This window comes from Erinaceus europaeus, chromosome 9 (genome assembly GCF_950295315.1).
Source record: "Erinaceus europaeus chromosome 9, mEriEur2.1, whole genome shotgun sequence".
Classification (NCBI taxonomy): Eukaryota; Metazoa; Chordata; class Mammalia; order Eulipotyphla; family Erinaceidae; genus Erinaceus; species Erinaceus europaeus.
The window spans coordinates 55,083,460-55,097,223 of NC_080170.1; the positions used below are offsets into that span (position 1 = coordinate 55,083,460).

The following is a 13,764-nucleotide window of genomic DNA, read 5'->3' on the forward strand; positions in this document are numbered from 1 at the left end:
GTGCTTTTATTTCCTCTCCTCCTGCCCTCAAAGATCATTAAACGTGATCACCAAATTTCACTGTCTCTGTTCTAAGCCAGGATGCTAAATAATGGGAGCTAAATCAAAGAGTTAGAAGTCTAGATTTTTGCTTCAAGCAAAATATAAAATGTTAACATGGCTAGAAAACCCTTTTATACTTGTTGGGGGGGGCAAACCACAAAATGTGGCATGGGGGAGAGACCTGGAGAGACAGTTCACCCAGTAGTGTACATGCTTTGCCAAACCTTGGTAACACAAAGGAGGTTCTATGGCACTAGAGGAAGCTTTTGTGCCTAGACTAGTGAAATTGTGCTTGTTATAGCTCAGGCATCTCTCTCTCACTCTCTCTCTCCCTCTCTCCCCTCCCCCTTTGTCTCCCTCCTTCAACATGCATGAAACTAAGCTTGTCTTCTCAGGGACAAATTCCAGAAATTTTCATATTCTGTGCCTAAAGCAGCCCTTGAGAAACAAATTCTCTGTGTTCTAATACTATTAGTAATGAGTAAAAATGAAATGGATACTATTTCAGATTCTATCCACTGCTCATTCATTCATATAGTTTTAATTCAAATAGCACATATTATCATAGGTAATAAGCATAGCTCCCCCTCACAATATGTCTTTTAAAAAATCCACACTTATATAAATGGGTAAAGGAAAGGGCACATTTTTCATTACCCTTCAGAAGCTATATTATGAAATGATGCCATCAAACCAAACATGAAGAATGGGCTTAGGGGAGATAGCATAATGGTTATGCAAACAAACATTCATACCTGCGGCTCTAAGGTTCCAGGTTCAATCCCTCATGCCACCATAAACCAGAGCTAAACATTGCTCTGGGAATAACAAAAAACTGAATGTCAAAGAATATTGGCTTAAAAATAAAAGTTTTGTTTTTAACTTCTAGACCATAAAGGATAGAGTAGTAATACTCGCTGTGCTCTGAAGGCTCTCTAGAAGAGTTCCAGCCAGTTTCAATTTTCTATGAAAAACTCGTCATCCATAAATCCTCTATGAAAGCATTCCAAGAAAAATCAATATTGATTAGTGTTAAACCCTCAAGCTTAAAACCACTTTAGCCAGTGCAGAATATAGTCCACACAGTAAAATATGTAATAAAAGTTTTAAATAACAATAGTAAAAATAGTAAGAATACTAGAAATGTCCCTTAAAGTCCAAAGGGTAAAATGTCCATTGGAGTCTGAAATTTGCAAATATTCCACTTTTTTTTTCTTTAATCAGAACTTTTTCCCTTGAAGTCTATCCACTCAGTAAATTTGAGGTTTCTTCTGAAAACACTGCTATTTCCTTTGGGGAAAAAAATTCCCAAACATTTCCTTCAATATTCTTCAAGCAGCAAGAAAAGTAGGTTATGGTCACTGATGCCCTACTGTTTTGGATTCCTTCTCATCAGAGAAAACTATATCTGATCATGCTCTTTAATGACTACAATTTCCTAAAACTAGCCTTGGCTACAACAAATCCCACAAAACTAATACATATCAATGACTGCTATGAACATCTGTTAATGTTTTGGAAATGCTAGTTCATAAATGTCCATTTGTGGCCACATTAATACACTTCTTTGCTCTTTCCAGAAAAAGCCTGACATTACTGGGGCAGGGCATAGCTGAGTAAAAAATTAATAGAACTAGGAAAGGACGAGAGAGGGAACCCTAGCTTTATTACTATTCAGATGGGAGGGGGAAGAAGCTTAGTTCATTGATGACAGATTTAATGATTCAACTAGTGAGTCTGATGTATTAAAATATATTTTTGTTGTTGTTGTTACTGATGTCATCATTAGATAGGACAGGGAGAATTGGAGAGAGGAGGGGAAGACAGCGAGGGGGAGAAGCAGACCTGCTTCACCGCCTGTGAAGCAACTCTTCTGGAGATGGGGAGCTGGGGGCTCAAACCGGAATCCTTACGCCAGTCCTTGCACTTTGCACCACGTGTGCTTAACCCACTGCTCTACCACCCGACTCTCAAAATATTTTAAAACAATGCAATATTATAAAAAAGATGTGTTTTTTAAAGATGTGTTTATAGAGAACATCAGAATATCACTTTAACATACAAGGTGCTGGGGAATCAAACTGGTTTCCAGTCCTGAGCTCTACAGCTGTGCTACCTCTCAGTCCAATAAAAAAGTTTGTATTTAAAAGTTAGATATAATATAATATTCACTTCATTAATAATAAAAATTAAGAATAATAAGTGGTAAGGTAATGGCTGCAATGAAGTCTGGAGAATTGGAATATCATCTAATTCTAAAGATCAGTAAATTAAGGATTCAGAAACTGTAAGACAAATGAATCAGAGGAGATCTGAAGGAATTAGAACTTTTGTATAACTTCTTCTCAGCTTAGTTTTATGTCTGTTCATGCTCCTACATCACATTAGAATCCTAGCCAATCTTCTCCAAACTTTCTCTGACTCTCCCATTTAGAAACAATTCATACCTCTAAGCAATTTTCATAGACTCATGGGGTACGTCTCATGAACATATTATTTTTTTAAGAAGACTAAATTTTACTGTAGTTAATTAGAATTTGTAAGGAACTCAGCAATACAGTAAGCCTTTAACATATTTTAGAATTTCAGGTTCACTGCACAATTTATTGAATTCGATTATTAGATCTTAGGATTGACAGACTCTAAGATCTTAGAACTTATTTTTCAATCATAAATAATGACAAAAACCCACATACAATTTATTTTGCTACATATAATTGCAAAATTAGTTTGTATGAATACTTTCCATTTGTAGCTGAGGGAACATGTTTTGAAGGTAGTTTGCTTTATTATTATTTTTAAAGTGATAATTTAATACAGAATCACTTGGTTAGGAAGATAAAAGTTTTAGGACTAAGTATTAGATCAACAATATAAAATGAGCAACATATCAGTAGGTAAATTGGGCTTAAGGAATACAGGCATAATAAGGAATGTAGGGTGAAGGATATAACTGAATCTATCGACAGAGAAAATGTATTCAATAGTATACACAAAGATAACCTCTAATGTTGTGCACCTGATCTAATGCAATGTTACAAAACATAAAAGACCAACTGAGAAGATTCTTTTGTGGGTTAAAAAAATTAAAGCTCTAAAAAGTGATATCTTCCTGCAATCACACAGGGAAACAGTGACAGAGTTGTAATATAAATAAGTGTCAGTTTGGATTAAAACCTTTTCTAATTTTGTTCTACAAAGCATTTATTTCATGAACTATTTTTATAGAGTTCCTTATTACCTTTTTTAAAAAATATTTTATTTATTTTAATGAGAGAGATACAGAGAGACAGACCAGAGCACTACTCAGCTCTGGCTTATGGTGGTACTGGGGATTGAACCTGGGACCTCAGAGCCTTAGGCATGAGAGGTGTTTACATAACCACTATGCTGTCTCCCCAGCCCTATTACCTTTTTTAAAAAATGTATTACATTCTAGAATAGTTCCTGAGTTAAATTTATTGACTCAAATATATACATTACTTTGTCTTAAAATCAGTGTGCTGTATATAACATCAGCCAGCTTCAGGATTCATTGGCATGAGATGGCACACCGTGCCAGTAAGGATTCAGGCAAGAAACTTATCTCAGTTGGAGCGAAGGACTTCAGAGGCCAAAGTCTTCCCTCCTACAGTTTTCTGCTTCTTCCCTCCTTCAGTTTTCTGCTTCCTCTAGAGTGTATCATCCTCACTTATGGCAGCTGCCCTGACAATCAAAAGTCTTTGATCCCAAGACAACTCAGAGTTACTCAACATTGTCAACTGTTTCTTTTCCTTCAAAAAAAAAAAAAATGCCATCTTCTCTCATATAGTCCAGACCATTTTTTTAAAAATCTAAGACTCTCAACCTCTTTTTAAAAAATATTTATTTATTCCCTTTTGTTGCCCTTGCTATTTTATTGTTGTAGTTATTGATGTTGTTGTTGGATAGGATAGAGAGAAATGGAGACAGGAGGGGAAGACAGAGAGGGAGAGAGAAAGACAGACACCTGCAAACCTGCTTCACCACTTGTGAAGCGATTCCCCTGCAGGTAGGGACCCGGGATCTTTACACTGGTCCTTGCACTTTGCACCATGTGCGCTTGACCGACTGCGCTACTGCCCGACTCCTGATTCTCAACCTTCTTATTGGACTTTTCTAATTGGGGTGGGAGTTAATGGCTTACAGTACAGTGTTTAACACATAGGCACAGCCTCTTTATCTCTGCTTGACTGAAGTCTAGGAGACACAACAGAATCCCAATGTCCTTTCATTTTGTCTCTTGCTCTCCTACCTGAGTCCTTTGCTTTGGTGCAATATACCATACCCTGTCCAAGTTTCACTTTATGTTTTCCCTTACTGTTCTTTGTTCTTAAGTTCCACCTATAAGTGAGATCATTTAGCATTGGTCTTTCTTTTTCCAGCTTGTCTCACTCAACATGATGCCTTCAAATTCTGACCATGATATTGTAAGGGAAATGCCCTGATCATTTTAACAGTTGCATAGTATTCCATAGTGTATATATCTTCATCCATGTGTTCTCTGTAAGATGCATTTCTGGGAAACAAAATCAATATTATATTCAATTTTAGTGATACTATGCATACATTATAGTATCTTAAAGAGAGAAAACCATATATAACAACCTAGCTCAAAGGCCAAGAGTCTACTCACTTTTACTGATATTCATGACCTTTGTCAACTGACAAGTGAGATGTTTTCTGAGTCTCAATATCTAATCACTGCAAATGCAAGAACTAGTGCATTACAAATTTATCCAAATGTGGTTTTACATATGACCATATACACTGTTGTTTAAATAATTAGTTCTATTCTCTTGCAATTCACAGAAAATCCAAATGCAGGTGAAAATCTGGTTGTGCATTTGTTTTCTGGCTCTTTCGAGTTTCAATTTCCTAATCCTTGAAAAGACTTATACCTCATTTGTAGACTTAACCATAAAATGCAAGCTGCAATCTGGAAATATGTACATTCAACCTGCAGCTTGGAGGCAAATTTAAGGTTGATAAGACATGCCATGGGTTTTATGACATGTTGTAGGTGCTTAGTACATGGAGGATACTGACACTTTATCACAGTGGTTTAGTCCAAGAAGTTCAATTTCAGTGTTCTCCATTCACTTTGCTGGTGTATGTTCCTTTAGAAATGCGTACCTGTACCTTAAAACTGTTTTTCATTTTCAGCCACCAAGTTGCAGATGCTACAATGATACCAACCTGACTTCCCTAAGCAGAAGACCTGACCAATGTATCCTGGAACCTCATCTCCCCAGAGCCCTATCCCATCAGAGAAAGATAGATACAGGCTGGAGATATGGATCCACCTTCCAACATGCATATTCAGTAGAAAAGCAATTACAGAAGCCAGACCTCCCACCTTCTGCTCTCCATAAAAATCTATGGTCCATACTCCCAGAGAAATAAAGACTAGGGACCCTTCCAGTGAAGAGGATGGGATACGAAACTCTGGTGGTGGGAACTGTATCGCCTCATACGCTACAATCTTGTCAATCATTGTAAAATCACTAAAAAAAAGTTTTCAGGCATTCAGGCATGGCTATCCTGCTCTGATGTGATGATGGGACCTGGTTTCCCATTCTCTCTGCATACAAATTACACAACTCTGCCAGGTAGCCTCAAGCCCAGCACTGGAAGAAAGTAGGCCATAATAAATAAGTAAATAAATAAGCCTGTGGAAAACATTCAAATGGACTACAGCATCCACTTTCACCCTCCACAGGTACTAGAACAGTACATTAGAGGCACGATCTATTCTAACAGGAAACCCCATAACTAAATTTCACATAAAGAGACAAAGATGCAGTTTAGGAAATAAAAGATAACCAAGTATCCCTAGGTTTAGAACAGCTGAGAATTAAAGATATATGGGCAAGGAGCTATTATATTGGTACATCTATTTCACATTAAAAGGTTTTATGGTCAAGAGAGTTGAAAACAAAAAGATTTTCCAGTACACTTGTTGTTAACCACCTCTGACAAGCTAGGTATTTTTTAAAATGAGGAGTCAAAGAAGCAATACTCTGTGCAAGTGAAAAACCTAGCTTTTTTTTTTTTTCTTTCAGCTATTAGGGTCTCTGTATCCCAGGACTTATCCTTTCCTATCTGACTATATATTTGTGCCTTTACCAGAAACTGAGGGAATTTCTGTAACATCTCCAAAACATGATAAAGACAGAATCTAATGTCTATGCCATGTACTGAATTAACAGTATGAAAATTGGGAGGCAATCATCCTTTAAGAACTTATTTCACAGGGCTGGGCAAGTGACACTCCTGGTTGAACACACATGTTCAAGGCCCCAGTCCACACCTGCAGGGCAAAAGCTTCATGAGTAGTGACAAATAACAAATAATACATACATACATAAATAATAAATACATACATAAATTAAATATTTTTCAAAACTTATTTCCTCTCATAGTCTCAGCTTTCTCATTTATAGGCTATGAATTTTCCCTGATAAAGGTTTTAATGAAGAGGGCCAGGCAGTGGCTCACCTAGTAGAGAGCACGTTATCATGTGCAAGGGTCCAGATTCAAGTTCCCAGCCCCCACCTCCAGGGGAAGCTTCCTAAGCAGTGAGGCAGGTCTTTCTTTCCCTCTGTCAATGCCCTTCCTTCTCAATTTCTATGGGGGGTTGGGGGGAAGGTGAGGGGAGGATGGATGGAAGGAGAAAAGAAAGGTAGGTTGGAGGAAGACTTCCAGGAGCAGTGGATTCATCATGTAGGCACTGAGACACTAGGCTTTAATCAGGTCTGATATATTTTTTCTCTAATTACCAAAAAGAAGAATGTATTAGAAATAGGTATGCATGCTAACTTTAGTCTTTCATAACTATAGTACAATATATACTGAATGTAGAATGTAAAGGATTTTACTATTTTGATCAACACATATAATAAAAGCAAGCTTTTACTGAATGGTTAGTGCCTACATACTTTTCCTATAATACAACAACCTGTGAGGTAAATATCCTCGTTTGTATTGAATAAATTAAGTCTCAAAATAATGGACAAATTACCTAAAGTTGTACGGGTAGAAAGAAACAAGTCATAATTACCTGAGCTGGAGATCAATTCTCTCAACTATACTGCATTTTTTCCTATTAATCAACAGCAGAAAAGATTAAACTGCAGAAGTTAGATTAAGTGTGAGCAAATACAATCCCAGTACATATAGTACAGTGCAGTTCAGTATAATCCCAGTGCCTACTCCACTGTTTTGACATCTCAGTACTCATACTGCCCTTGATTTGCTGCTGTGGATAAGTGTTAAGTCTCTTCTTTTAGTTCTATGAATCTAATTAAGAAAATAGTTTGAGAACCACCTCTTACCTGTGCTGCCATCCCCACTCTCCAAAGATGGTTTACTGGTTTCTGACGGAGTGTTCATTCTTGAGTCTGCAATAAATGAGAGGTGAATATTATTATTTTTCAACTGGAGACATAGTTAGGAAGGGCAAAATGTGGCAGAGGAAAAGATTAACAATATTGACTAATGTTATTAGCTCAAGGAGAAACAGTGTTAACAGTAAGAATTTCAAGATCCCCTCAACACCGAAGTGATTCAAAATAAGTCATCACTCTAACTGATCTTTTAAGACTCTTCTAAGAGAGATAACTATAACCTGACAAAAAAGATAAGTACTCTGATTTTCAAAAGAAGTAAATGCTTTATGATATGCAACATAAAGTATGTTTTAAAAAGCTTACATCTTTATGCTATATATCATTTTCCTTTCCTTAACTAAATTTTCTGCCTCTTTTGGAATTTGGAGACAGCCTTCCCTCCCCACCCCCCCCATTTTTCAGACAGCTTCTCTAAACAAGTCCATACTCCTTGCCACAACCTGTGGTGTCCTGTGAATTCTTTCTTGAGATGACTTGAGAACCCCTCAGGTTAGCTGGTTATACTTACAAACACACACACACACACACACACACACACACACACACACACACACACACACATATTATATTCTCTCTCTCTCTCTCTCTCTCTCTCTCTCTCTCTCTCTCCAATGGGGAAAAAAAACAGGTTAAGTATTTCACAGTAGTATTTATTATACATGGACCAAGCCATGAATTCAACCATTACAGCATAAAATTCAGCACCATTACAGCATAAAATAAGGAAAGAAAGAAAAAAAGCAAAAACAATTTACACAACAAACTTTCATGCCTAACACAGGTCCCAGGTTCAATCCCCAGTACCACTATAAACTAGGGCCAAGCAGTGCTCTATTAAAAAAAAAAAAAGGAAGAAAGAAAAAGAAACATTGCTCTACATTTACAAAGAAAATGTACTAAAGTGAGAATATTACAAATTCTCACCTAAGCACAAATCAGTACCAAAATCACAGCATAAAGTATCATTAGATGTATCTAATAATTTCATAAGTGAATCATAGCATTCACTAAAAACTATACTGTTCGGGTATCCCAAATGGACTGGCAGGTTTATTTTTACTTTCTTAAAAGATTTATTACTAACAAGGTAATAAGGGAGAAAGGTAGAGAGAGAACCAGAACATCATTCTGGAAGATGCAATGTTCGAGTCAAACTCAACAACTCATGTTTGAGAATTCAACACTATCTATTATTCTATCTCCTAGTTATCAGTTTAATGTGGATTTCATCATAAAAAATTATCACTAAGCTATATCAACTATTCCAGAAGATATGCAAGAAATAAAAACTTAAGTTTGCTTTTCTTTTACCTCTTTAGAAGGGTAAAAACTAAATATACATTAAGCATTCAATTTCTACTATAAACTTAGACTTATAAATCTACCCTCAAACCATTTTACTATCAAACAAGTTCTATCTTTTCTCCCAGAGGGCTAAGCATTATTTGACTACTTTTTATTAGTAGAAAATAAATACTTAAACTCATTGTGTATATTTTTTTTAACTGAGAAGCAAGCATATTGTCTACTTAAATGTTGAACTAGGAAATTAAAACAATCATTAGGTGGCTGGGGAAAGCTCAACTGGTTGAGCAAAAGACTTTCATGCCTGAAGTTCCAGTTGCATCTCTGGTATCACATGTACCAGAGTGGTGCTTTGGCTTGTCTGTCTGTCTCTCTCCCTCCCTCCCTCCTTTTCTGCCTCCATGAAACTCTTGGCTTCTCATATGCAAAAAATAAATCTTTAAAAACTAATTAGAAGTCCCAAGCATGTTGCCATGGTAACATTATCCCAATGGAATAAATGCTTCTCTTACAGGTTTAGACAGTTCTAATATATATATATATATTCTGTTTCTCAGGTATTCAAAAGATAGGAGTAATAAAGGGGGGTACTTCTGCAACTTCCTCTCTCCACCCACCATTCAGAAGAGTTTAAATATCATCTGATAGCACACTGAGGTTTGAAAGAAACAGGTGCACAACTTAGTGAAATCCAGCTTTCTGAATGACAAGTTAAATCGTATGAAAGTCAACAAAGAATACAACATGTAAAATAAAACCATCAGCACACACAGATTGTTTAACATTTCCTTTAGAGTATAAAGTGGGAAAATTATTAACAAGTTAATAACAACCTTAATATTCACAAAATTTTCCACAAACTAAAAACAAAAGTAGACAATTCTTAGCAAGTAATGAACTTGGCTTTATAGAATTCATATCCTACTTTTCACTTCTATAAGTTAAGGATTATGCTACCATTACTTTATAAGGATTCTTCTATTGTCAAAAGCTAAAAAGTCATTGAACAATACTACTTGTGGGAAAATAATTGGGTAACTGTACAAGTATGAAAAGACCAATATTAACTAAAAAGAGGCATTATTTCTAATTCTAAGATATACTACTTAAAAAAATTTTCAAAAAGGTATTTTCCTTTCCTGAGTTCCCATCTTCGTAGATGTAAACAGAGGAAATACATGGGTGTCCCTTTATACCATGTTAAGTTTTTTTCCCCCTCTCTCTTAGGGCACAATGAACTGACTGTATGTGATTATAACAGTCTACATGCTGCTCTTGGACCACATTCTTGACATCAGCTTGTTGTCATTCACCCTTTCAATAGTGTTTTTTACTGCACTATACAGAAATCACTATTACTTTGGCTTTAGTCCATGCCTTCTGCCTAAAAATTCAAGCATTTTAGGAGTTACAATATTATTTTGTCCTTGAAAACTACAAGGTGATGGGAATAGCTTCATTTCATGTGGGAAAAATTACATCCAGAGGGAGGGGAAAATCATTTGCATGGGTTTTAAATGTAAGATATCCAAGATTTGAAGTTCATATAAATTGAGTCTCCAGATGACCAGGGGAAGCAAGCTTAGGATCTAACAATCTTTCCCATAACAGACAAAAACAACAAAAAATAGGACCAATGAGATACTGTTTCACTAAAAAGCAATGTGCTTCAATCTATTTTAAATCTTAGTCACCAAAGGCAGTCTACAAATTCAAGCCAGACACCTATCTCTCCAAAGTATTTATTGTTTTGTAGCTGTAAAATAGGTTGTCAAGCAATTAAAATTATTCTCTGAAGAACATAAGTTAATTTTTAAGTGAAAAGGCAAAGATTAGCCCAAATTTAAGAAGTTAATAGTGTACTAATAGTCCTACTGCAGTTAACTACTGCAATTACCCTTTACATTAGCTTTTATGGCAACAGTTCTGCACTGACTCCACCTTCTTTTTCACTAAGCTTTTCTGAGTTTTACATAAGACACTTGCATTAAGTATGTAAAATATTTGTATAACATAATACTGTGTTTCAAATTTAAAGTGTTTTTAGAATTCCATGTAATGTTCTTAAGAGAAATTTCCAAAAAGCAAAAATGTCCTCCATTCAAGTTGAATTCTAAATTTACACTACTTACTGAAAATATCCCCTGAACCAGAAGAACTACTGGTAGGGAGGGACCTCCTGCAAATTCTAGGATGCTTGTGCTTTTTGCAAATGCTTTCCTCCTTCCCTGGTTCAATCTACTGCCTCCCCCTCCCCAGAGCTGGTTGCATATGCATTGCATTTATGCACAGCCAACCCTATACACATGCTATTTCCATATTAAAGCTAGTAAGTAAGAACTGTGCTGGTACCCACCTAGAACATAGTCTCTGCAGTCCAGCATTGCTGTGAAATCTTCTAGAGGCTCAGATAGTCCAAAGCAAGGAAGAAAACAGGTAGCGGTTTGGGGTGGGGAAAGAAGATACTACAGTTTCTAACAAATCTACACTATGTTCTTCAGAGAACGAAGGTGGGAGGTGGGAAATGGATTGGGGGAGAAACAAAATACAACTTCAGTTACACCATAGCAATCTTCAACTGAATAAGGAAACTTCAGTTGCTCAGAGGAGTTTTAGTCTCTCCTACCAGCTAGGACTGACACTGTCAAGGCAACTGAAGCATGAAAAGTTCCCCTTTTTGTAATAAAATAGAAACAAAGATTGCAGCTGGCAGTTTCCATAATGAAGCTTAATCAGTATGCATGTGATTAGGGCCTTATGCAAATCTCTTCTCGTTAGCACAGCAGCCAGCACTTTGAAGTCCAGGAACAATTCATTTACAGAATACACTGAAAGCACTCCCTGCATAATTTAAATCATACATAAATATTTATCAGCCTATTTGCATATTAATTGGCAGTGCATGAAGGGAAAAATTATCTCCTGAGTGCCAGCATAATAATTAGGAGGATAAAATGAGATTTCTTCCAATGGCCTGGCTTCTCGGACTTAACTTGAGATAGTACTGGGGGAAGAAAGAGGGGCAGGAGACAGTTGTGTTAAAATGCCAACCAAATGACATGTACAAATTAGAAACAACTCTACAGACTTAAGCACCTTTAATCTTATTCCTTCTGGCAACAATGACTTCAGTAATAAGAGGATTTGCAAAAAGCTTTCTACACAATCCAAATAATCCCAAGGAAACAATTAGCAAGGTAAAAGCAGAACACAAGGCTGTCAAGCTGGTGCTAGTTTACTGATAGGGAATTTTCTAAATATTAACATACACTGTCAGGGGAAAGTCTTCATTTAAAACAAGGTAACAACATAAATCTGGAGACAATGCAGGATCTATAAAATTATCTTCAAGAGTATGGACAACCACTATCTACAAATCTTTTTATATTACCAAATGAACAAAATAGATTAGTTGAATGCAGTATCACAAAACCAATCTAGCAGAAGATAGCTCGTTACTTTGATACTTATAATATAAAAAAAAAAAAGGGTCATGGAATTGCTTATTATTTACAAGTAAATTTCACTGAACTCAATTTCTATTTACATGCACGTATATACTGACTAAACAATCTTTATGTAGTTTAAAGTGAATTTAGAAGGTAAAGCATCACCCTCAAACCATGGAGGCATTACAATATGGCAACATTCTTTTCTAATCATCACAGAGAGTTTAGAAGATTAAATCCCATAAAGTAAGTGTTATCACTCCTTTTTAAAAAGTAAGCCTAAATATAGACAACTAAGATAATGTCAGTAATGATCTGGAATTATGATCTGAAACCAGAATTTGCTAATATCACAATCCAATTTGAGTTCAGAAACTGACACTGAGGTAAGTCTGTCAATTTAAACCACTTATCATAGAGCCACACAGACAAAAGAGATGTACAGAGGAAAAGGGCAAAGTATGTTTAGTCCAGCAAAAGCTAGCCAGCCACAAAAGAAAACATTACCTCCTGCCCAGCTAGACCCTCTAAACCCTCAAGATTCTCTAACTTCAGAAGATCATCTATTTTATTTTATTTTATTATTATTACTTTTAATTGTCATCAGGGTTACTGCTGGGGCTCAGTGACTACAAATCCATCACTCCCAGTAGCCAACTTCCCCTACTTCCTCTTATTTATTTATTTATTTATTTATTTATACTAGATACCACAGATAGAAACTGGTGGGGTAGGGGTGGTGGTGGAGGGAAACACAAAGAAAGACACAAACCTGCTTCACTGCTCTAGTAGCTTCCTCCCTGCAGGTGGGGAGCAGGGGCTCAAACTCAGGTATTTTGAGCATGGTAACATGTACACTCAACTGGGTGTGCCACCATCCAGTCTGCTCAGAAGATCATCTTGATGACACCTGGGTGACTGTGTTTGGGTTTCCTTAAGCATCTGCTTCATATACATTATTATAATTTATATAATATAAGACTATCTTAACATGTGATGTGTAACACAGGGAACTGGATGTATAGTCAATGTAAACTGCAGGCACAAAAGCCTTAAGCAAAGATGGGACGATGGGGGGGGGGGAGTGGCTGGGCAGAGGTGCCTTGTTAAGGACACACATTACCATACACAAGGACTTGTGTTCAAGCTCCTGCCCCCACTTGTAGTGGAAAGCTTCACAAGTGGTGAAGCAGGTCTGTAAGTGTCTAGCTTTCCTTATTTCTCCCTCCCCTAAATTTTTCTCTGTCCTATCCAACAAAATAGAAAGAAAAGAAGAGTGGTGGTGGTAGCTAGAAGCAGTAGATTTACTGTGCCAGCACCAAACCCCAGCAATAACCCGGGTGGAAAAAAGAAAACTGATGGCAGATGACAGGTATTATTTGTTATCTCTTTATACATCACCAATTGAAACCTTAAGTACACCATGATCTGCGAGGTAGTGCAAGGTATAAATTGTTGGGTTCCCGAGTTCTGTCCCTGGCAACATAATAAGCTAGACTGATGTTCTGGTATCACTCATTAACAATTAATAATTAATT

At 36.5% G+C, this 13,764-nt stretch overlaps 1 protein-coding gene across 6 annotated transcripts in view; it reads right to left on the reverse strand.

Annotated features, from left to right (window-relative positions):
- The window catches only part of POU2F1 (POU class 2 homeobox 1), a 122,205-nt gene that overhangs the window by 55,223 nt on the left and 53,218 nt on the right, over positions 1 to 13,764 (reverse strand). For all 6 annotated transcript variants that reach the window (XM_060197992.1, XM_060197991.1, XM_060197993.1 and 3 more), the window contains one exon: positions 7,398 to 7,463. In XM_060197992.1, coding sequence (XP_060053975.1) covers positions 7,398 to 7,463 — 66 coding nt within the window. The remainder of the gene's footprint in view (positions 1 to 7,397; positions 7,464 to 13,764) is intronic.